Genomic DNA, 21,671 nt, shown 5'->3' with positions numbered 1-21,671 from the left:
TGTCTTCCCACTCACTAGGAAGTTATTATGAAAATAACTCCTTTCATATATGAAAATATTGATGTGGCTAATAATACCTGTAGCTATGAATAATGAGGGGAGATAATTACCCCAACAGAAATAGCAACAGCAATAACAACAAACAGCTCTGATCAGATCCGGAGGAGTGTAATCACACATTTGAGGCGAAACTAAACACTGTTTAATTAAGAGGTAATAGAGATTTGCATTACCTGTAGCTTTGTGTCAATTAGCGCAAACGGAGCATGGCTCATAGCTCAAAGAGAGGAGGGAAAGAATGACTCCTAGGGAGGGAGGGAGGGAGGGAGGGAGGGGGGATCATTGGCTGGAGGCTGAAGGTCAGTAGCTGTGAAATTGTGCAACACTGAAAGACTTTCGGGAAAGATACTCTATCTGCACTGCATTGCCTTTCACTCAGTTTGTGTTCTATACCAGTTATTCTGCATTTGTGAATAGATTCCCTGTTCTCTCCTCTTCCTCCTCCTCCTCCCTTTTTGTGTTCCTAGATCTGCTTCTCAGTTCCAATGACGATAATCTGATCCTCAGCTAATAATTGTTATGCTAAACTCTGTCTCTAATCCCCCTCCCCCACACACAATCTAATTCTGATCAATGTGATTAGGCTGGATTAAGCCCAGGATAATACGCCTTTACTCCTCTCTCCCCTTTTATAATTCCCTCTAGAAGTCTCTGGGAGCTTCCTGCTTTTTCAAAATACCTTGGTAGCTTATGTTTTCTGACCACTGGTGAAAAATCATAGTTGTTGTGCAGCATAGTATGGGGAATGAGAAAGACCCTGTCAGCAGGTTACTGTATCTGTGTAGCAAGGCACTTTATATTCAGTTAGTAAGTAGCTCACTATCTGTCTTTCTCTTTCCTCTGCGTCTGCCACAGCCCCGGCAGAGTTTGTGCAGCCTCCCCAGTCCATCTCCCGGCCGGTGGGCACCACTGCTATCTTCACCTGCCAGGCGCAGGGCGACCCTGTGCCCCAGCTCACCTGGCTGAAGAACGGGCAGATCCTGGAGCCTGGAGGGCACGTCAAGCTCAGGAACAACAACACGTGAGTTAACGTACAGCCATGGAGATACACATACTAAGTGTGTTCTATTGAATTGTGTGCTGAAAGCAACAGGGACTGTACTCATTCTGTATGGTAATAACACTATATCCGTTCATGCATGCAGCCATCCATCCACTGTAACAAAGCTACATGCCATATGTGCATGGCTGGCAGTGTCGTCGGCGTAATCAAACGCTCCATTATTTCTGATCTACTGCGCTAATGAAACAGCTGGCCAAGATGTCTGCCAAGAGATACACTGTCTTGTTTTAAATGGAGCTGTGACATTACATTACGAGGGTATCTATCGAATCACTGCTGGACCGGCTCCCAAGGCTGTCCGGTGGAATTTCCAGGAACAGAACAGAAGGGCCGGCCAGTGTATTGTGTCATTTAACATTCTCCATAAGAGCGATGACGAGACCAGGTTACTGTGTTTAGTGTTGTGTTGGGCGGGTTGGGGCAGGCAGGGAGAGACGGGAGGGTTGTAATGAGCCTGGGACTGGCCTCGCTCCAGGTCTAGGAGAGTGGCTCTGTGTCGTGATAATGATTCAAGTCTGCTACTGTATTTGGAGCTTTGCTGTTTTATTGTCCTGAGTGGTTGTCACCACCGGTGTTTCCCCAGAACCGTTAAACACGGAGCCAGACAGCCAGGTGGCCGGTGTCAGAATGCTTCTCATTCAGGTCAAAGAGTAGACTCCAAACATAGCTAGGAGTTATAGCTCAGTAATATCTCAGGTGACTGGATGCTCGGATGGTTGTCCTGAATTTGGTGCACATACTTTTCAAGGTATTCTGTCAATGTCCTGCATGTGTTTGGATGTTTTCCAGTTGAAGATTTCACAGCACCTATTCCCTATACAGTGCACTGCTTTTGACCAGAGCCCATAACACAAAGAATATAGTGTGTCATTACATATGAGGCAGATCTATATTTGTTCGAACAGACAGGGGAGATCGTATTATGCATACATTCTAACTGTCAGCCTTTGAAAGATTTATAGGTTAGGTGCGTTTCTGGCTGTGGGAAATGAAAGAAATTCTGTTCTATATACAGGTTTATCATGCATGATAAGTTCAGTGCTGTACACCAGCTGTGTTTTGCAAGAGTGAGAATCCGTGTGTGTTAATATTTATAAATGCAACGGATGGTGAAGTGATTACATTACTTATGCACAAGAAAATCAATAAAGTGGGACAGTGAAGTTCATGTAAATGATGCAGGTGTTCCAGACCTAGTGGTACATGGGGAGAGAGAGGCTGAGGCACTACCATCACTCAGACACACTGTTCTCCTCTACCAGTCACAGAGATAGAGGGAGAGAGAGAGAGAGAGAGAGGCCGAGGCACTACCATCACTCAGACACACTGTTCTCCTCTACCAGTCACAGAGATAGAGAGAGAGAGAGAGAGAGAGAGAGGCCGAGGCACTACCATCACTCAGACACACTGTTCTCCTCTACCAGTCACAGAGATAGAGAGAGAGAGAGAGAGAGAGGCCGAGGCACTACCATCACTCAGACACACTGTTCTCCTCTACCAGTCACAGAGATAGAGAGAGAGGCCGAGGCACTACCATCACTCAGACACACTGTTCTCCTCTACCAGTCACAGAGATAGAGAGAGAGAGAGAGAGAGGCCGAGGCACTACCATCACTCAGACACACTGTTCTCCTCTACCAGTCACAGAGATAGAGAGAGAGAGAGCGAGAGAGAGGCACTACCATCACTCAGACACACTGTTCTCCTCTACCAGTCACAGAGATAGAGAGAGAGAGAGGCACTACCATCACTCAGACACACTGTTCTCCTCTACCAGTCACAGAGATAGAGAGAGAGAGAGGCACTACCATCACTCAGACACACTGTTCTCCTCTACCAGTCACAGAGATAGAGAGAGAGGCAGAGGCACTACCATCACTCAGACACACTGTTCTCCTCTACCAGTCACAGAGATAGAGAGAGAGAGAGAGAGAGGCCGAGGCACTACCATCACTCAGACACACTGTTCTCCTCTACCAGTCACAGAGATAGAGAGAGAGAGAGGGAGAGAGAGAGAGAGAGGCCGAGGCACTACCATCACTCAGACAAACTGTTCCCCTCTACCAGTCATAGAGAGAGAGAGAGAGAGAGAGAGAGGTACTACCATCACTCAGACACACTGCTCCCCTCTACCAGTCACAGAGATAGAGAGAGAGAGGCCGAGTCACTACCATCACTCAGACACACTGTTCTCCTCTACCAGTCACAGAGATAGAGAGAGAGAGAGAGGCACTACCATCACTCAGACACACTGTTCTCCTCTACCAGTCACAGAGATAGAGAGAGAGGCCGAGGCACTACCATCACTCAGACACACTGTTCTCCTCTACCAGTCACAGAGATAGAGAGAGAGGGGCACTACCATCACTCAGACACACTGTTCTCCTCTACCAGTCACAGAGATAGAGAGAGAGAGAGAGAGAGGCCGAGGCACTACCATCACTCAGACACACTGTTCTCCTCTACCAGTCACAGAGATAGAGAGAGAGAGAGAGAGAGGCACTACCATCACTCAGACACACTGTTCTCCTCTACCAGTCACAGAGATAGAGAGAGAGAGAGGCACTACCATCACTCAGACACACTGTTCTCCTCTACCAGTCACAGAGATAGAGAGAGAGAGACGCACTACCATCACTCAGACACACTGTTCTCCTCTACCAGTCACAGAGATAGAGAGAGAGGCCGAGGCACTACCATCACTCAGACACACTGTTCTCCTCTACCAGTCACAGAGATAGAGAGAGAGAGGGGCACTACCATCACTCAGACACACTGTTTTCCTCTACCAGTCACAGAGATAGAGAGAGAGAGAGGCCGAGGCACTACCATCACTCAGACACACTGTTCTCCTCTACCAGTCACAGAGATAGAGAGAGAGAGAGGGAGAGAGCGAGAGAGAGGCCGAGGCACTACCATCACTCAGACACACTGTTCCCCTCTACCAGTCATAGAGAGAGAGAGAGAGAGAGGTACTACCATCACTCAGACACACTGCTCCCCTCTACCAGTCACAGAGATAGAGAGAGAGGCCGAGGCACTACCATCACTCAGACACACTGTTCTCCTCTACCAGTCACAGAGATAGAGAGAGAGAGGGGCACTACCATCACTCAGACACACTGTTCTCCTCTACCAGTCACAGAGATAGAGAGAGAGAGAGAGAGAGAGAGGCCGAGGCACTACCATCACTCAGACACACTGTTCTCCTCTACCAGTCACAGAGATAGAGAGAGAGAGAGGGAGAGAGAGAGAGAGAGGCCGAGGCACTACCATCACTCAGACACACTGTTCCCCTCTACCAGTCATAGAGAGAGAGAGAGAGAGAGAGAGAGAGAGAGAGAGGTACTACCATCACTCAGACACACTGCTCCCCTCTACCAGTCACAGAGATAGAGAGAGAGAGGCCGAGTCACTACCATCACTCAGACACACTGTTCTCCTCTACCAGTCACAGAGATAGAGAGAGGCCGAGGCACTACCATCACTCAGACACACTGTTCCCCTCTACCAGTCACAGAGATAGAGAGAGAGGTGGAGGCACTACCATCACTCAGACACACTGTTCTCCTCTACCAGTCATAGAGATAGAGAGAGAGAGAGAGAGGCCGAGGCAGAGAGAGAGAGGGCCAGGCAGAGAGAGAGAGGGCCAGGCAGAGAGAGAGAGGGCCAGGCAGAGAGAGAGAGGGCCAGGCAGAGAGAGAGAGGGCCAGGCAGAGAGAGAGAGGGCCAGGCAGAGAGAGAGAGGGCCAGGCAGAGAGAGAAAGGGCCAGACAGAGAGGGAGGGGCCAGGCAGAGAGAGAGAGAGCCAGGTAGAGAGAGAGAGGGCCAGGCAGAGAGAGAGAGAGAGAGAGGGCCAGGCAGAGAGAGAGCGAGAGAGAGGGCCAGGCAGAGAGAGAGAGAGAGCGAGCGCGCACATTAGGCGCTGGAGTTGGATGGCTGAAGCAGACTGTGTTGTAGGGAAAGAGTGATGGAGAGAAAGAGAGATGGAGAGGGGTTAGAGGGCAGCCTAGTGATAGACCTCCACCTGACACTGCTCTGCATCTCTCTGGAGCCTCTCATGCATCACACCCACTACGCTGGGACTGGTTTAGTATGGAGGCTAGAGTTCCAGCACCAGCATTAGCTAATTGGCTGATAAACTGAGGTAGCCGAGCACGAAATGTAGCCAGCCCAGTCATTTATGGAACATAACTTTATGTGGCATCCTAACTTACTGTTGTGAGGTAAGTGTTTGGGTGCGAGGCTGGTAGCTTACCTCATTGCTATTCTGATACATTCCTACAGCCCATCGTACGTCTCCATCTGGTGCGCTACAGTATTAGTTCTACAGAACAGTCTACAGAACTCACTCTCTTGGTTGGGCGAGCAATGCAGGCCCAGTTCAAGCCCAGTTCAAGCCCAGTTCAAGCCCCAGTTCAAGCCCCAGTTCAAGCCCAGTTCAAGCCCAGTTCAAGCCCAAGTAGCCCCTATTTTCTGTTGTCGTCACAGCAGATCCTGCTGTTTTCCATTCCTATGGAGGAGGGAATGAAAGGATAGACAACCACATTCAACAGGCCCCAGTCTTCCCTACAGGTGCAAGGCAGAGGTAATGATATGCCCCTCCAGCTCACTGTTTCTGCTGTTATATAGATATCTTGTATCTGATATTGGAGGTCTGCCTCTGTGCATGATTACCTAGCAGTGTGAGATTTTAATTAGAATGTTCCACCATCCCTAGCAGTGTGTGTGTATGTGTGTATGTGTGTGTGCGTGCGTGCGTGCGTGCGTGTGTGCGTGTGAACGTATTGGTTTAAATGTGCTGGGAAATAAAAAAACATCTCATTGCAATCCGTGCGTGTAACGGTAGGCAGGCTATCAACACACCACCCACTACTTTGCAATGTGAGCTGGAGGCAGTATGAATTTTGAAAACATATACTTAATAGTTTGAAGCCTGAATGGTTTACTTCAAATGAGAAATGTCTTACCTTGCTTCAAAGTAGCCGAGGCAAAATCCAACCATCGAAACGTGGAGGCAATTATTTTCTAAAGACTTCCTGCTGTCATTAACCAGCATTTCTCTGCTGTTCTATTGGTTTTCATATCAACTTTCTTTCATTGTTGAGAAACCAAAGGACCAATCCTAGTCATATTAACAACCCATCCTGGATGTTGTTATTAGATTCCCCCTCTAAGTTTCTAACTGAGATTTTCATTCCTGTCACATATGGAACAGCTCTCATCAGGTGAACTGTTTAGAATGGTGTTTTCCCACTAATTGCATTTTGGCAAATATTTTACTGGATTCTTCATTACAGGAGTCGCATGCTCTGTTCAGATGAATTACCATAATCTAAATGTGATTTATTTCGTTCTGCGCACAGTGGGTAGACACCCTAATTGGTTACACAACCAATTCATATGGGTCCGGTAAATTTCTCAAATGGCCAGTAAATTAAAATCTTCCCGGTCACGTTGTCCGGCGCAACATGTTCCTAACGGAAACCCTGGTGTGTGCATGTCTGTTCCTGCAAATGGAAGGGACAACACCAGAGACATGCACATACTGCACATTGTTCCCTACAGCTTTCTCTCATGCTACTGACCTGCCAGAGAGGATAGGATAAGAAAGAATGGGGATCGATTGTGTATTTTACTCACGTGCATGCACACACATTAATCAAGGAACACACGTACGCACACACACACATTCACATGCATACATACACACACATATCAAACATGCAAATTCTCCTGTGCGTTGCCCTTTAGACTGTCTCCCTGCAGCACGCTGTAACCAATTACACACTGTGACAGTCTGACTGGTGTGAACTCTGTGTGAGCTAAGATGGTGTCACAATAAATTCAGATTGGCAGCTAATGCAAATATAACAGTATGATTATATTGTTTTGACCAGGGACTTTACTTACTGTGTGTGTGTGTGTGTGTGTGTGTGTGTGCGTGTGTGCGTGTGTGCGTGTGCGTGCGTGCGTGCGTGCGTGCGGGATGTTGGTTGGTTGACGTAGAAGGGCAGAGAGTTGATGTTCTTCTCACGCAGGGCACTCAGGGGTGGTCACGGGCTGTTCCTTAAACATCAAACACCATTACCCCGGTAATGAAGATGCTTAGCTGACCTCCATCAGAATCATGGCCTCAGAATGTGCTGCCCTGTCCGTTTTCAGGGGAGTACGACACATATGAAAGGACTGTTAATAGGAATATCTAAACCAGCCTGGCCCATCCCTGACGTAGTCAGGATCATCTGAACCAGTAGGTATCAAACACAGTCAGGCAGTGAATTGAAATTGCAGAGGAACATCTGAATCTGGGTAGAATGTCAGCCTACAGTAGTAAATGTTGTAGAAATGGCATGATTTGTGGAATAGTTTTGACTTGTGAGGGTTGACTGTAAACTGAGGGCGAGACTAATCTTCTCCTATGTTTTTATGGGGATTGAAGACTTCTATGATTTATTTGTGTGAGTAAGTTTCAGTGAAGAGATGTGTCCTACTCCCTCTAGGAATATTCCACTGGGCTGCATATTTTTTTTGTGTGTAGCTGAACCTGTTAAAAGGGAACTATGTTTTCCTTTTTTTCCTGTTTTCATTCTGTGGAAGCCCCGTTTTGTGATTCCAGCGAGCTGGGACCTGGGCATTGGCCTTGACCTCTAACCCTGCCTGCAATCAGTCATTTCCGTGGGCTTTCCGTGAGACAGCTCATTGCTCCTCCCTCTTCAAAGCCCCTGCTCTCCCCCCTCCCCTCTCTCCCTGTTCCCTCCTTTTTTCCTCCCTCCCTCCCTCTCTCTAGTTTAGCCTTTCACAGGCCTTCGTTCAGTGACAACATTGCAAACTCGGCCCCAGTGGCTGAACAACAGAAACCTCCCACGCCCCCAGCCCACTGAGCCCAGTTAGCCCGCACAGCTTCCTATCCCTAGCCCAGTGAGCCCACCCTAGCCACAGCCCCAGCCCTGTGAGCCTACCCTAGCCACAGCCCCAGCCCAGTGAGCCCACCCTAGCCACAGCCCCAGCCCAGTGAGCCCACCCTAGCCACAGCCCCAGCCCAGTGAGCCTACCCTAGCCACAGCCCCAGACGAGTGAGCCCACCCTAGCCACAGCCCCAGCCCAGTGAGCCTACCCTAGCCACAGCCCCAGCCCAGTGAGCCTACCCTAGCCACAGCCCCAGCCCAGTGAGCCTACCCTAGCCACAGCCCCAGCCCAGTGAGCCTACCCTAGCCACAGCCCCAGCCCAGTGAGCCTACCCTAGTCCCAGCCCCAGCCCAGTGAGCCTACCCTACCATAGTCCCAGCCCTAGCCCAGTGAGCCTACCCTACCCTAGTCCCAGCCCCAGCCCAGTGAGCGTACCCTACCCTAGTCCCAGCCCCAGCCCAGTGAGCCTACCCTACCCTAGCCACAGCCCAGTGAGCCCACCCTAGCCACAGCCCCATCCCAGTGAGCCTACCCTAGTCCCAGCCTCAGCCCAGTCAGCCCACCCTAGCCACAGCCCAGTCAGCCCACCCTAGCCTCAGCCCCAGCCCCGTGAGCCTACCCTAGCCTCAGCCCCAGCCAAGTGAGCCTACCCTAGTCCCAGCCTCAGCCCAGTCAGCCCCCCCTAGCCTCAGCCCCAGCCCAGTGAGCCTACCCTAGCCCCAGCCAAGTGAGCCCACCCTAGCCTCAGCCCCAGCCCAGTGAGCCCACCCTAGCCTCAGCCCCAGCCCAGTGAGGCTACCCTATACTCAGCTCAGTGAGCCCACCCTTGCCTCAGCCCCAGCCCAGTGAGCCTGCCCTAGCCCCAACCCAGTGAGCCCACCCTAGCCCCAGCCTAGTAAGCCTACCCTAGTCCCAGCCCCAGCCCAGTGAGCCTACCCTAGCCCCAGCCCAGTGAGCCCACCCTAGCCTCAGCCTAGTAAGCCTACCCTAGTCCCAGCCCCAACCCAGTGAGCCTACCCTAGCCCCAGCCCAGTGAGCCTACCCTAGCCCCAGCCCAGTGAGCCTACCCCAGCCCCAGCCCAGTGAGCCTACCCTAGCCCCATCCCCAGTCCAGTGAGCCTACCCTAGCCCCAGCCCAGTGAGCCTACACAAGCCCCATCGCCAGTCAAGTGAGCCTGCCCCAGCCCAGTGAGCCTACCCTAGCCCCATCCCCAGTCCAGTGAGTCTACCCAGTTCCAGCCCCCTCACCCAGACTGGGGGGATCCATCAATCGGTGAAGTGGCCTTGAACTGATGAGTAAATGATGCTGTCAACCTGCCGGTCTGTCATGACAGCAAGGCCAGGCAGATGGCCCAAACACAGATCTTTTCTTCCCCACTCACACACACACTCTGCCCAAAACACTGACTCACGCTCTCTCTTTCTGTTTCTAAGATCTCTCTCTCTCTCTTCATTTTTTTATCCCTTTATCAGGAATGCTTTTCTCTCTCACTCGCTCTCTTTCCGGGAGCTCTTTCTCTCAGTTTCTCTCTCGCTCTCTCTTCAAAGCCTTTGTGCGTTGGTTGTCCTCCTGTGTGATGCCATTGTTCCTCTGACTGCAGTAGCTATAGATTCTTTCTTCCTCCAGTCAAAGACTCTCTGTGGGATCTGTCAGATGATTGACACAAACCCAGAGAGCAGCAGCATCCGGTTCCTCAGTCTGCCTGCCTGCCCAGTGGTTGGTAGTCGGAACTGCTGAAGAGAGTTCAGCACAGGAGTCACGTTATAAGTCTGGTCTCAGACACATCCACCCTCAAAGCAAAAGGTCTCTGGGAAGAGAGGCAGGAATTTTGCTAGCTGAGTGCTCAACTGTTCTCTAATATGGTCGTGGGATTTTCTAGCAACAACACTGATTCTAGTAAAAATGTCAATTCAAATGAAATTCAATGATATTTTATTTGTCGCGTACACATATTTTGCAGATGCTGTCGCGGGTGTAGCGAAATGCATATGTTCCTAGCTTCAACAGCGCAGTAATACCTAACAAAACAAAACAACACAGGCAAATTCAAAAAATGAAAAGAAAGGAATTAAGAAATATATAAATAATAGAACAAGCCATGTCGGCGTCTGGAATCTAAATATATATGTACAGTGTGATGGTGTCTATAGACGTTATGGGCAGTATATGAATAGAACATTTGTGTACAGCAGTAGTTATATGAGCCTTGATTAGAATACAGTATATACATATGAAGACGGTTAAACAGTATGTAAACATTAGATTCTGAAAACGCTTACCTGTACTTATGTTTGCCCTAAACAATTGCGGTGCTGAAATTCATACTTTATTTTTTTTAAATAGCTAATACAGCTACCTACCTTTCCCTCATTGCTTGTACTATGTAAGTCGAGATTCAATTGGGTCCGTGCAATCCGGGATCCTTGGGATGTAAATGTCTCTAATGTCCGGTGAATTAAAATGTTGCCGGTCTAATGTCCGGCGCCCCCTTTTGGAGAAGGAGAAGGACGATGTGCCTCAGGAGGGTTTTGACTAGAAAGCATACAGCTTGTGTCAGATTTGACTCAGCAGGCTAGGACAACTTACGCAGCAGGCTAGGACAACTTACGCAGCAGGCTAGGACAACTTACCCAGCAGGCTAGGACAACTTACCCAGCAGGCTAGGACAACTTACGCAGCAGGCTAGGACAACTTACGCAGCAGGCTAGGACAACTTACGCAGCAGGCTAGGATAACTTACGCAGCAGGCTAGGACAACTTACGCAGCAGGCTAGGACAACTTACCCAGCAGGCTAGGACAACTTACCCAGCAGGCTAGGACAACTTACGCAGCAGGCTAGGACAACTTACGCAGCAGGCTAGGACAACTTACGCAGCAGGCTAGGATAACTTACGCAGCAGGCTAGGACAACTTACGCAGCAGGCTAGGACAACTTACGCAGCAGGCTAGGACAACTTACGCAGCAGGCTAGGACAACTTACGCAGCAGGCTAGGATAACTTACGCAGCAGGCTAGGACAACTTACGCAGCAGGCTAGGACAACTTACCCAGCAGGCTAGGACAACTTACCCAGCAGGCTAGGACAACTTACGCAGCAGGCTAGGACAACTTACGCAGCAGGCTAGGACAACTTACGCAGCAGGCTAGGATAACTTACGCAGCAGGCTAGGACAACTTACGCAGCAGGCTAGGACAACTTAAGCAGCAGGCTAGGATAACTTACGCAGCAGGCTAGGACAACTTACCCAGCAGGCTAGGACAACTTACGCAGCAGGCTAGGACAACTTACGCAGCAGGCTAGGACAACTTACGCAGCAGGCTAGGATAACTTACGCAGCAGGCTAGGACAACTTACGCAGCAGGCTAGGACAACTTACGCAGCAGGCTAGGACAACTTACGCAGCAGGCTAGGACAACTTACGCAGCAGGCTAGGACAACTTACGCAGCAGGTTAGGACAACTTACGTAGCAGGCTAGGACAACTTACGCAGCAGGCTAGGACAACTTACGCAGCAGGCTAGGACAACTTACGCAGCAGGCTAGGACAACTTACGCAGCAGGCTAGGACAACTTACGCAGCAGGCTAGGACAACTTACGCAGCAAGCTAGGACAACTTACGCAGCAGGCTAGGACAACTTACCCAGCAGGTTAGGACAACTTACGCAGCAGGCTAGGACAACTTACGCAGCAGGCTAGGACAACTTACGCAGCAGGCTAGGACAACTTACGTAGCAGGCTAGGATAACTTACGTAGCAGGTTAGGATAACTTACGCAGCAGGCTAGGACAACTTACGCAGCAGGTTAGGACAACTTACGCAGCAGGCTAGGACAACTTACGCAGCAGGCTAGGACAACTTACGCAGCAGGTTAGGACAACTTACGTAGCAGGTTAGGACAACTTACGCAGCAGGCTAGGACAACTTACCCAGCAGGTTAGGACAACTTACCCAGCAGGTTAGGACAACTTACGCAGCAGGCTAGGACAACTTACGCAGCAGGTTAGGACAACTTACGTAGCAGGTTAGGACAACTTACGCAGCAGGCTAGGACAACTTACCCAGCAGGTTAGGACAACTTACGTAGCAGGCTAGGACAACTTACGCAGCAGGCTAGGACAACTTACGCAGCAGGCTAGGACAACTTACGCAGCAGGCTAGGACAACTTACGCAGCAGGCTAGGACAACTTACGCAGCAGGCTAGGACAACTTACGCAGCAGGTTAGGACAACTTATGCAGCAGGCTAGGACAACTTACGCAGCAGGCTAGGACAACTTACGCAGCAGGCTAGGACAACTTACGCAGCAGGCTAGGACAACTTACGCAGCAGGCTAGGACAACTTACGCAGCAGGCTAGGATAACTTACGCAGCAGGCTAGGACAACTTACGTAAGGAGAACTTACGCAGCAGGCTAGGACAACTTACGCAGCAGGCTAGGACAACTTACGTAAGGAGAACTTACGCAGCAGGCTAGGACAACTTACGCAGCAGGCTAGGACAACTTACGTAAGGAGAACTTACGCAGCAGGCTAGGACAACTTACGTAAGGAGAACTTACGCAGCAGGCTAGGACAACTTACATAGCAGGTTAGGAGAATTAGGTTCACGCGGGGAAAAGGGTTAAGGTGAGCTAAAATGCAAAAGAATGCATTCTTTCTAGCCATGACCCATCAGGAAAGTGAAACTAGACAGGCCCGGTGAGATTGATTTCACCTGGCAGACTGGACTAGGTTGCTATCCTCTCTGGAATAATGGCCCTCTCTGTCTCTCTCTCTCTCTCTCTATCTCTCTCGTTCTCTCTCTCTCTCTCTCTCTCTCTCTCTCTCTCTCTCTCTTTGTCTCTCTCTCTCTCTCTTTGTCTCTCTCTCTTTGTCTCTCTCTCTCTCTCTCTCTCTCTCTTTGTCTCTCTCTTTCAATCTCTCTCTCCACTGAAACCAGTGGACCACTGAAGCCGCTCATTCATATACCATCAATTATTAAAAGGTAATCGAATGATCCACTCATCATACTTCATACAGTATAATGTTCATTGAACTGTAAGACCAACACCAGTCCCCTCTGCCCCTTCACTTGTGAAACGTCAGGTATATAAAGTCACTGTCCTTTACTTCTGTAATTAAACTGGACTAAATTCTCTTTCCTCATGGTTTCTCATATAGTACTATAATATGAATCATAATACCCATAAAACCTAGCGGTCAAACAGGGAAATGGTTCCAATCGTTTTTCCACCATTCATTTTTCCCATAGGGGATTTTAAAATAAGGTCCGTGTTTCATGCAAGCTTGCCCTGGTGTGATGTTTTGATAAACGTGCAAACCTCTCCCGGACAAGGGGACTGTATTTACCCCCAACAAATTAAATGCGAATTAGCTGCTAATGTGGCTATCATAAAGAACTGCAAATGCCATGATGATCTGGACGAGACTGACAAATCGAGGCAAGGTAAGAATCTCTGGATTAACTATCTAATGTTAGCAAAATGTAGTAATTAATAAATTGGCTGTGTTTTTTTTAATTGACCTGTTAGCAAACATGCCAGGTAGAGATGTCGTGCAGGATCTTGCCGGGATTTGTAATCTTGCATGCTGTCTACTTTGATGCTAATTTCATGTTCAAATCTGAGAGCTGAATATATTGATAAAAGTCACCTTGTCCGAGAGAGATTGACATGGTTATCCAAACGTCACACCAGGGTAAACCTACACGAAACACAGCCCTTATTTTAAGTGTTTCTAAAATCCCCTATGGGAAAAACTATTGGAACCATTTCCTTGTTTGACCGCTAGGTTTTATGGGTATTATGACACCTCCACTGTGGGGTTCTATTGTGCGGAGTACAGTATAGGCATTTACATTTAAGTCTAGTCGGCTCGGGGATTCAAACCAGCGACCTTAACCAGCGACATTTAATCTAGTCGGCTCGGGGATTCAAACCAGCGACCTTAAAGGTACACTATGATCTTGTCCTTATGCTCATGTTGTGTGTCCCTTCAGTCTTGACAACGACTTTGAATCGGAAAACCCGATAGAACACCCACAGTTCTCAGAGACCACACGCTTACAGCATGAACAAACTGGTCCCTGACTCCTGGACTTCCCTGTTTCAGAGAGGTGCCCTGGGAAGGTAGGGAAGACGGATGTGGCCCAACTGTCTGTGGGGACACCACCAGCCCGTTTAAACAGCTGCCGACATATCTAAGTCAACTGGAGTCCGACAGACAATGATATGGAGAGAGGAGATAGATTGAAGTTCGTGTCTGAGGCCTTTCTGTAGAATAGCAGACCTAATCCGCAGGCACAATGTGAGAAATGCATAAAGCATAAAAATAAAAAAAATTAAATCCTCCATTTATTTGCAACAGTCATTGATCTTACACTCCCACCTTGAAGCTTTTCAAAAACGCACTCCTCACACTAGCTGTCAGTGTCTATCCCCCAAAAAAATGCAATATGCTGGAGGGGTTCATTTCCATATTATGCTCCTCCGTGTTAAATCTTTTATTTTCTCATCCCCTCAGGATTAAGAGGAGAAGAGCGGATGATTATGTATTCGGCTCTAATAATTCACCCCCTATGCCCTCCACCCCTCACACACCATCAACCCATCCTACACACACACACGCACACACACCCCATCAAGCCATCCTCCAGCAGCGGCAGATAGAGGGAGGAAGGAGGGATTGGAAGCGAGGCAGAGGGGAAGAAGGGTGGAGCGAGAAAAATTGAAAACGGGGGGAGTACGGTGTGCGCCCCCATCTCCATCCCATCCTCAAGTAACGAGGGAGGGAGGGAGGTAAATAGGGAAAAGGGGGGAGGATTAGCATTTTTATTCTTGGAAGATACAGTAAGGCACCATTCACATCTACACACACACACACACACACAATCCTACTGTACACAGACAGTGCTTGTTTTTGTTTTGATTGTTGTGTTTATTACCTGTCGTATTACGATGCCACATCCAGCAGGCTCATTCTGTAGTGACAATGTATCTGCTCAGGACTGACACAAACAGGAACCGGCTAACAGAAATGCCCTACCACTGCTGTAAATAAGACTTTGATTCAGATGCTACACAGAAGGATTTCATACAGTTTTCTATTGTTTGCTTGACTGCCCGCTGTGAGAGTTTTTAAACAAAGCCCTTGTCAGCTTCTGCCGGCTTTGTTTTGCTCAGAAAATGCCACCGCACGCACAATACAGTCATCTTTGAAATCAATAATCATCTCTGAGAGCTTTCTGTTTGCTTTCTCTGCACTACCCAATAATATCCTAATCCTTCTCGCTGCAAACCAGAGACTCACGTCTTTCCTGTGTCTACTTTCCTCCCTCCTCTTTTACCCCTCCTTCTTCCCTCCACCTCATCCTCCTCTTCCCCCCCCCCCCCCCCTCCTATTCTATTCTTCCTCAAGCACGCTGACCATCTATGGCATCAGTCAGGAGGACGAAGCCATCTACCAGTGCATCGCTGAGAACAGCGCCGGCTCCACCCAGGCCAGTGCCCGTCTCACCGTGCTGTGGGCAGACGGCCTGCCAGGGATGCCCAGTGTGGTGCGGGCCGAGGCCCTCTCACCCAACGCCATTCAGGTGTCCTGGAAGGAGTCTGCCAAGGACACTCAGGAGATCATCGGCTACGTGCTCCACATCCGCAGGACCACAGGTTCGTGGGTAGCACCGTCTCTAACACACCACTGGAACACACAATACTGCTCTGCCTCAGGTGAACTGGTTCAGTCAGTACATGCTCTACTGTCACCTGCTTACATGCATTAGCTCTCTACGTGACTTATGTTATTTTACTGAGGTTAATGGGATGGCTGTCCTCAGCGTGTGGTAGAGATGATACAGAACAGTAGGGAGTGTGGTATCTACAGTAGGTCGAGTGTTCTGTGTGTTATGGAGTGGTGGGTGTAGACTGTATGGGGCACCAGGTGGCTGTGCTGGGGAGGGGAGGCTGGCTCCCCCAGGGCTGACTACAGCTTCTCTTCCAGAGTTACCCCTCCTCTAGCTTCTCTTCCCTTGTGCCCTTTCTGTGAAAGGAGAAAGGGAGGGAGGGAAGGAAAGGGAGGGAGGGAAGGAAAGGGAGGGAGGGAAGGAAGGAGAAGGAGAAGGAGATAGCAGGGGAGAGAAAAAAGAAAAGAGTAAGAGGTAGCGAATTAAAAACAGGAGACAGCAGGAGAGAGGAGAGAGCAGTAGACAGACAGCAGGAGAGAGGAGAGACCAGTAGACAGACAGCAGGAGAGAGGAGAGAGCAGTAGATAGACAGCAGGAGAGAGGATAGAGCCGTAGACAGACAGCAGGAGAGAGGAGAGAGCAGTAGACAGACAGCAGGAGAGAGGAGAGAGCAGTAGACAGACAGCAGGAGAGAGGAGAGAGCAGTAGACAGACAGCAGGAGAGAGGAGAGAGCAGTAGACAGACAGCAGGAGAGAGGATAGAGCCGTAGACAGACAGCAGGAGAGAGGAGAGAGCAGTAGACAGACAGCAGGAGAGAGGAGAGAGCAGTAGACAGACAGCAGGAGAGAGGAGAGAGCAGTAGACAGACAGCAGGAGAGAGGAGAGAGCAGTAAGCAGACAGCAGGAGAGAGGAGAGAGCAGTAGACAGACAGCAGGAGAGAGGAGAGAGCCGTAGACAGACAGCAGGAGAGAGGATAGAGCCGTAGACAGACATCAGGAGAGAGGAGAGAGCCGTAGACAGACAGCAGGAGAGAGGATAGAGCAGTAGACAGACAGCAGGAGAGAGGAGAGAGCAGTAGACAGACAGCAGGAGAGAGGATAGAGCAGTAGACAGACAGCAGGAGAGAGGATAGAGCCGTAGACAGACAGCAGGAGAGAGGAGAGAGCAGTAGACAGACAGCAGGAGAGAGGAGAGAGCCGTAGACAGACAGCAGGAGAGAGGATAGAGCCGTAGACAGACAGCAGGAGAGAGGATAGAGCCGTAGACAGACAGCAGGAGAAAGGAGAGAGCAGTAGACAGACAGCAGGAGAGAGGATAGAGCCGTAGACAGACAGCAGGAGAGAGGAGAGAGCAGTAGACAGACAGCAGGAGAGAGGAGAGAGCAGTAGACAGACAGCAGGAGAGAGTAGAGAGCAGTAGACAGACAGCAGGAGAGAGGAGAGAGACGTAGACAGACAGCAGGAGAGAGGAGAGAGCAGTAGACAGACAGCAGGAGAGAGGAGAGAGCAGTAGACAGACAGCAGGAGAGAGGATAGAGCCGTAGACAGACAGCAGGAGAGAGTAGAGAGCAGTAAACAGACAGCAGGAGAGAGGAGAGAGCAGTAGACAGACAGCAGGAGAGAGTAGAGAGCAGTAGACAGACAGCAGGAGAGAGGAGAGAGCAGTAGACAGAGCAGGAGGGAGGAGAGAGCAGTAGACAGACAGCAGGAGAGAGTAGAGAGCAGTAAACAGACAGCAGGAGAGAGGAGAGAGCAGTAGACAGACAGCAGGAGAGAGGATAGAGCCGTAGACAGACAGCAGGAGAGAGGAGAGAGCAGTAGACAGACAGCAGGAGAGAGGAGAGAGCAGTAGACAGACAGCAGGAGAGAGGAGAGAGCAGTAGACAGACAGCAGGAGAGAGGAGAGAGCAGTAGACAGAGCAGGAGGGAGGAGAGAGCAGTAGACAGACAGCAGGAGAGAGGAGAGAGCAGTAGACAGACAGCAAGAGAGAGGAGGGAGGAGAGAGCAGTAGACAGAGCAGGAGGGAGGAGAGAGCAGTAGACAGACAGCAGGAGAGAGGAGGGAGAAGAGAGCAGTAGACAGACAACAGGAGAGAGGAGGGAGGAGAGAGCCGTAGACAGACAGCAGGAGAGAGTAGAGAGCAGTAAACAGACAGCAGGAGAGAGGAGAGAGCAGTAGACAGACAGCAGGAGAGAGGATAGAGCCGTAGACAGACAGCAGGAGAGAGGAGAGAGCAATAGACAGACAGCAGGAGAGAGGAGAGAGCAGTAGACAGACAGCAGGAGAGAGGAGAGAGCAGTAGACAGACAGCAGGAGAGAGGAGAGAGCAGTAGACAGACAGCAGGAGAGAGGAGAGAGCAGTAGACAGACAGCAGGAGAGAGGAGAGAGCAGTAGACAGACAGCAGGAGAGAGGAGAGAGCAGTAGACAGACAGCAGGAGAGAGGAGAGAGCAGTAGACAGACAGCAGGAGAGAGGAGAGAGCAGTAGACAGACAGCAGGAGAGAGGAGAGAGCAGTAGACAGACAGCAGGAGAGAGGAGAGAGCAGTAGACAGACAGCAGGAGAGAGGAGAGAGCAGTAGACAGACAGCAGGAGACAGGAGAGAGCAGTAGACAGACAGCAGGAGAGAGGAGAGAGCAGTAGACAGACAGCAAGAGAGAGGAGAGAGCAGTAGACAGACAGCAGGAGAGAGTAGAGAGCAGTAAACAGACAGCAGGAGAGAGGAGAGAGCAGTAGACAGACAGCAGGAGAGAGGAGAGGGCAGTAGACAGACAGCAGGAGAGAGGAGAGAGCAGTAGACAGACAGCAGGAGAGAGGAGAGAGCAGTAGACAGACAGCAGGAGAGAGGAGAGAGCAGTAGACAGAGCAGGAGGGAGGAGAGAGCAGTAGACAGACAGCAGGAGAGAGGAGAGAGCAGTAGACAGACAGCAAGAGAGAGGAGGGAGGAGAGAGCAGTAGACAGAGCAGGAGGGAGGAGAGAGCAGTAGACAGACAGCAGGAGAGAGGAGGGAGAAGAGAGCAGTAGACAGACAACAGGAGAGAGGAGGGAGGAGAGAGCAGTAGACAGACAGCAGGAGGACGGAGAGAGCAGTAGACAGACAGCAGGATGGGGGAGAGAGCAGTAGACAAACAGCAGGAGAGAGGAGGGAGTAGAGAGCAGTTGACAGACAGCAGGGGAGAGGAGAGAGCAGTAGACAGACAGCAGGAGGGAGGAGAGCGCAGTAGACAGACAGCAGGAGAGAGGAGAGAGCAGTAGACAGACAGACGGAGAGAGGAGGGAGGAGAGAGCAGTAGACAGACAGCAGGAGGGAGGAGGGAGGAGAGAGCAGTAGACATACAGCAGGAGAGAGGAGAGAGCAGTAGACAGACAGCAGGAGACAGGAGAGAGCAGTAGACAGACATCAGGAGAGAGGAGGGAGAAGAGAGCAGTAGACAGACAACAGGAGAGAGGAGGGAGGAGAGAGCCGTAGACAGACAGCAGGAGAGAGTAGAGAGCAGTAAACAGACAGCAGGAGAGAGGAGAGAGCAGTAGACAGACAGCAGGAGAGAGGATAGAGCCGTAGACAGACAGCAGGAGAGAGGAGAGAGCAGTAGACAGACAGCAGGAGAGAGGAGAGAGCAGTAGACAGACAGCAGGAGAGAGGAGAGAGCAGTAGACAGACAGCAGGAGAGAGGAGAGAGCAGTAGACAGACAGCAGGAGAGAGGAGAGAGCAGTAGACAGACAGCAGGAGAGAGGAGAGAGCAGTAGACAGACAGCAGGAGAGAGGAGAGAGCAGTAGACAGACAGCAGGAGAGAGGAGAGAGCAGTAGACAGACAGCAGGAGAGAGGAGAGAGCAGTAGACAGACAGCAGGAGAGAGGAGAGAGCAGTAGACAGACAGCAGGAGAGAGGAGAGAGCAGTAGACAGACAGCAGGAGAGAGGAGAGAGCAGTAGACAGACAGCAGGAAACAGGAGAGAGCAGTAGACAGACAGCAGGAGAGAGGAGAGAGCAGTAGACAGACAGCAAGAGAGAGGAGAGAGCAGTAGACAGACAGCAGGAGAGAGTAGAGAGCAGTAAACAGACAGCAGGAGAGAGGAGAGAGCAGTAGACAGACAGCAGGAGAGAGGAGAGGGCAGTAGACAGACAGCAGGAGAGAGGAGAGAGCAGTAGACAGACAGCAGGAGAGAGGAGAGAGCAGTAGACAGACAGCAGGAGAGAGGAGAGAGCAGTAGACAGAGCAGGAGGGAGGAGAGAGCAGTAGACAGAGCAGGAGGGAGGAGAGAGCAGTAGACAGACAGCAGGAGAGAGGAGAGAGCAGTAGACAGACAGCAAGAGAGAGGAGGGAGGAGAGAGCAGTAGACAGAGCAGGAGGGAGGAGAGAGCAGTAGACAGACAGCAGGAGAGAGGAGGGAGAAGAGAGCAGTAGACAGACAACAGGAGAGAGGAGGGAGGAGAGAGCAGTAGACAGACAGCAGGAGGACGGAGAGAGCAGTAGACAGACAGCAGGATAGGGGAGAGAGCAGTAGACAAACAGCAGGAGAGAGGAGGGAGTAGAGAGCAGTTGACAGACAGCAGGGGAGAGGAGAGAGCAGTAGACAGACAGCAGGAGGGAGGAGAGCGCAGTAGACAGACAGCAGGAGAGAGGAGAGAGCAGTAGACAGACAGACGGAGAGAGGAGGGAGGAGAGAGCAGTAGACAGACAGCAGGAGGGAGGAGGGAGGAGAGAGCAGTAGACATACAGCAGGAGAGAGGAGAGAGCAGTAGACAGACAGCAGGAGACAGGAGAGAGCAGTAGACAGACATCAGGAGAGAGGAGGGAGGAGAGAGCAGTAGACAGACAGCAAGAGAGAGGAGGGAGGAGAGGGCAGTAGACAGACAGCAGGAGAGAGCAGTAGACAGACAGCAGGAGAGAGGAGGGAGGAGAGGGCAGTAGACAGACAGCAGGAGAGAGGAGAGAGCAGTAGACAGACAGCAGGAGAGAGGATGGAGGAGAAAGCAGTAGACAGACAGACGGAGAGAGGAGAGAGCAGTAGACAGACAGCAGGAGAGAGGAGGGAGGAGAGAGCAGTAGACAAACAGCAGGAGAGAGGAGAGACCAGTAGACAGACAGCAGGAGAGAGGAGGGAGGAGAGAGCAGTAGACAGACAGAAGGAGGGAGGGGAGAGCAGTAGACAGACAGCAGGAGAGATGAGAGAGCAGTAAACAGACAGCAGGAGAGAGGAGAGAGCAGTAGACAGACAGCAGGAGAGAGGAGAGAGCAGTAAACAGACAGCAGGAGAGAGGAGAGAGCAGTAGACAAACAGCAGGAGAGAGGAGAGACCAGTAGACAGACAGCAGGAGAGAGGAGGGAGGAGAGAGCAGTAGACAGACAGCAGGAGAGAGGAGAGAGCAGTAAACAGACAGCAGGAGAGAGTAGAGAGCAGTAAACAGACAGCAGGAGAGAGGAGAGAGCCGTAGACAGACAGCAGGAGAGAGGAGAGAGCAGTAGACAGACAGCAGGAGAGAGGATAGAGCAGTAGACAGACAGCAGGAGAGAGGAGAGAGCAGTAGACAGACAGCAGGAGAGAGGAGAGAGCAGTAGACAGACAGCAGGATAGAGGAGAGAGCAGTAGACAGACAGCAGGAGAGAGGAGAGAGCAGTAGACAGACAGCAGGAGAGAGGAGAGAGCAGACAGCAGGATAGAGGAGAGAGCAGTAGACAGACAGCAGGAGAGAGGAGAGAGCAGTAGACAGACAGCAGGAGAGAGTAGAGAGCAGTAGCCAGACAGCAGGAGAGAGTAGAGAGCAGTAGACAGACAGCAGGAGAGAGGAGAGAGCAGTAGACAGACAGCAGGAGAGAGTAGAGAGCAGTAGACAGACAGCAGGAGAGAGGAGAGAGCCGTAGACAGACAGCAGGAGAGAGGATAGAGCCGTAGACAGACAGCAGGAGAGAGGAGAGAGCAGTAGACAGACAGCAGGAGAGAGCAGTAGACAGA

General features: G+C 50.7%; 1 protein-coding gene across 1 annotated transcript in view; it reads left to right on the top strand.

Moving 5' to 3' along the window:
* Nucleotides 1-21,671, top strand: part of LOC110506445 (immunoglobulin superfamily DCC subclass member 3) — a 126,377-nt gene that overhangs the window by 81,587 nt on the left and 23,119 nt on the right. The window contains exons 7-8 of the mRNA XM_021586057.2: nt 916-1,081; nt 15,451-15,698. Coding sequence (XP_021441732.2) covers nt 916-1,081; nt 15,451-15,698 — 414 coding nt within the window. The remainder of the gene's footprint in view (nt 1-915; nt 1,082-15,450; nt 15,699-21,671) is intronic.

Source organism: Oncorhynchus mykiss, chromosome 26 (assembly GCF_013265735.2).
Source record: "Oncorhynchus mykiss isolate Arlee chromosome 26, USDA_OmykA_1.1, whole genome shotgun sequence".
NCBI classification, from domain to species: domain Eukaryota; kingdom Metazoa; phylum Chordata; class Actinopteri; order Salmoniformes; family Salmonidae; genus Oncorhynchus; species Oncorhynchus mykiss.
This window is presented reverse-complemented; position numbering and strand designations above follow the sequence as displayed.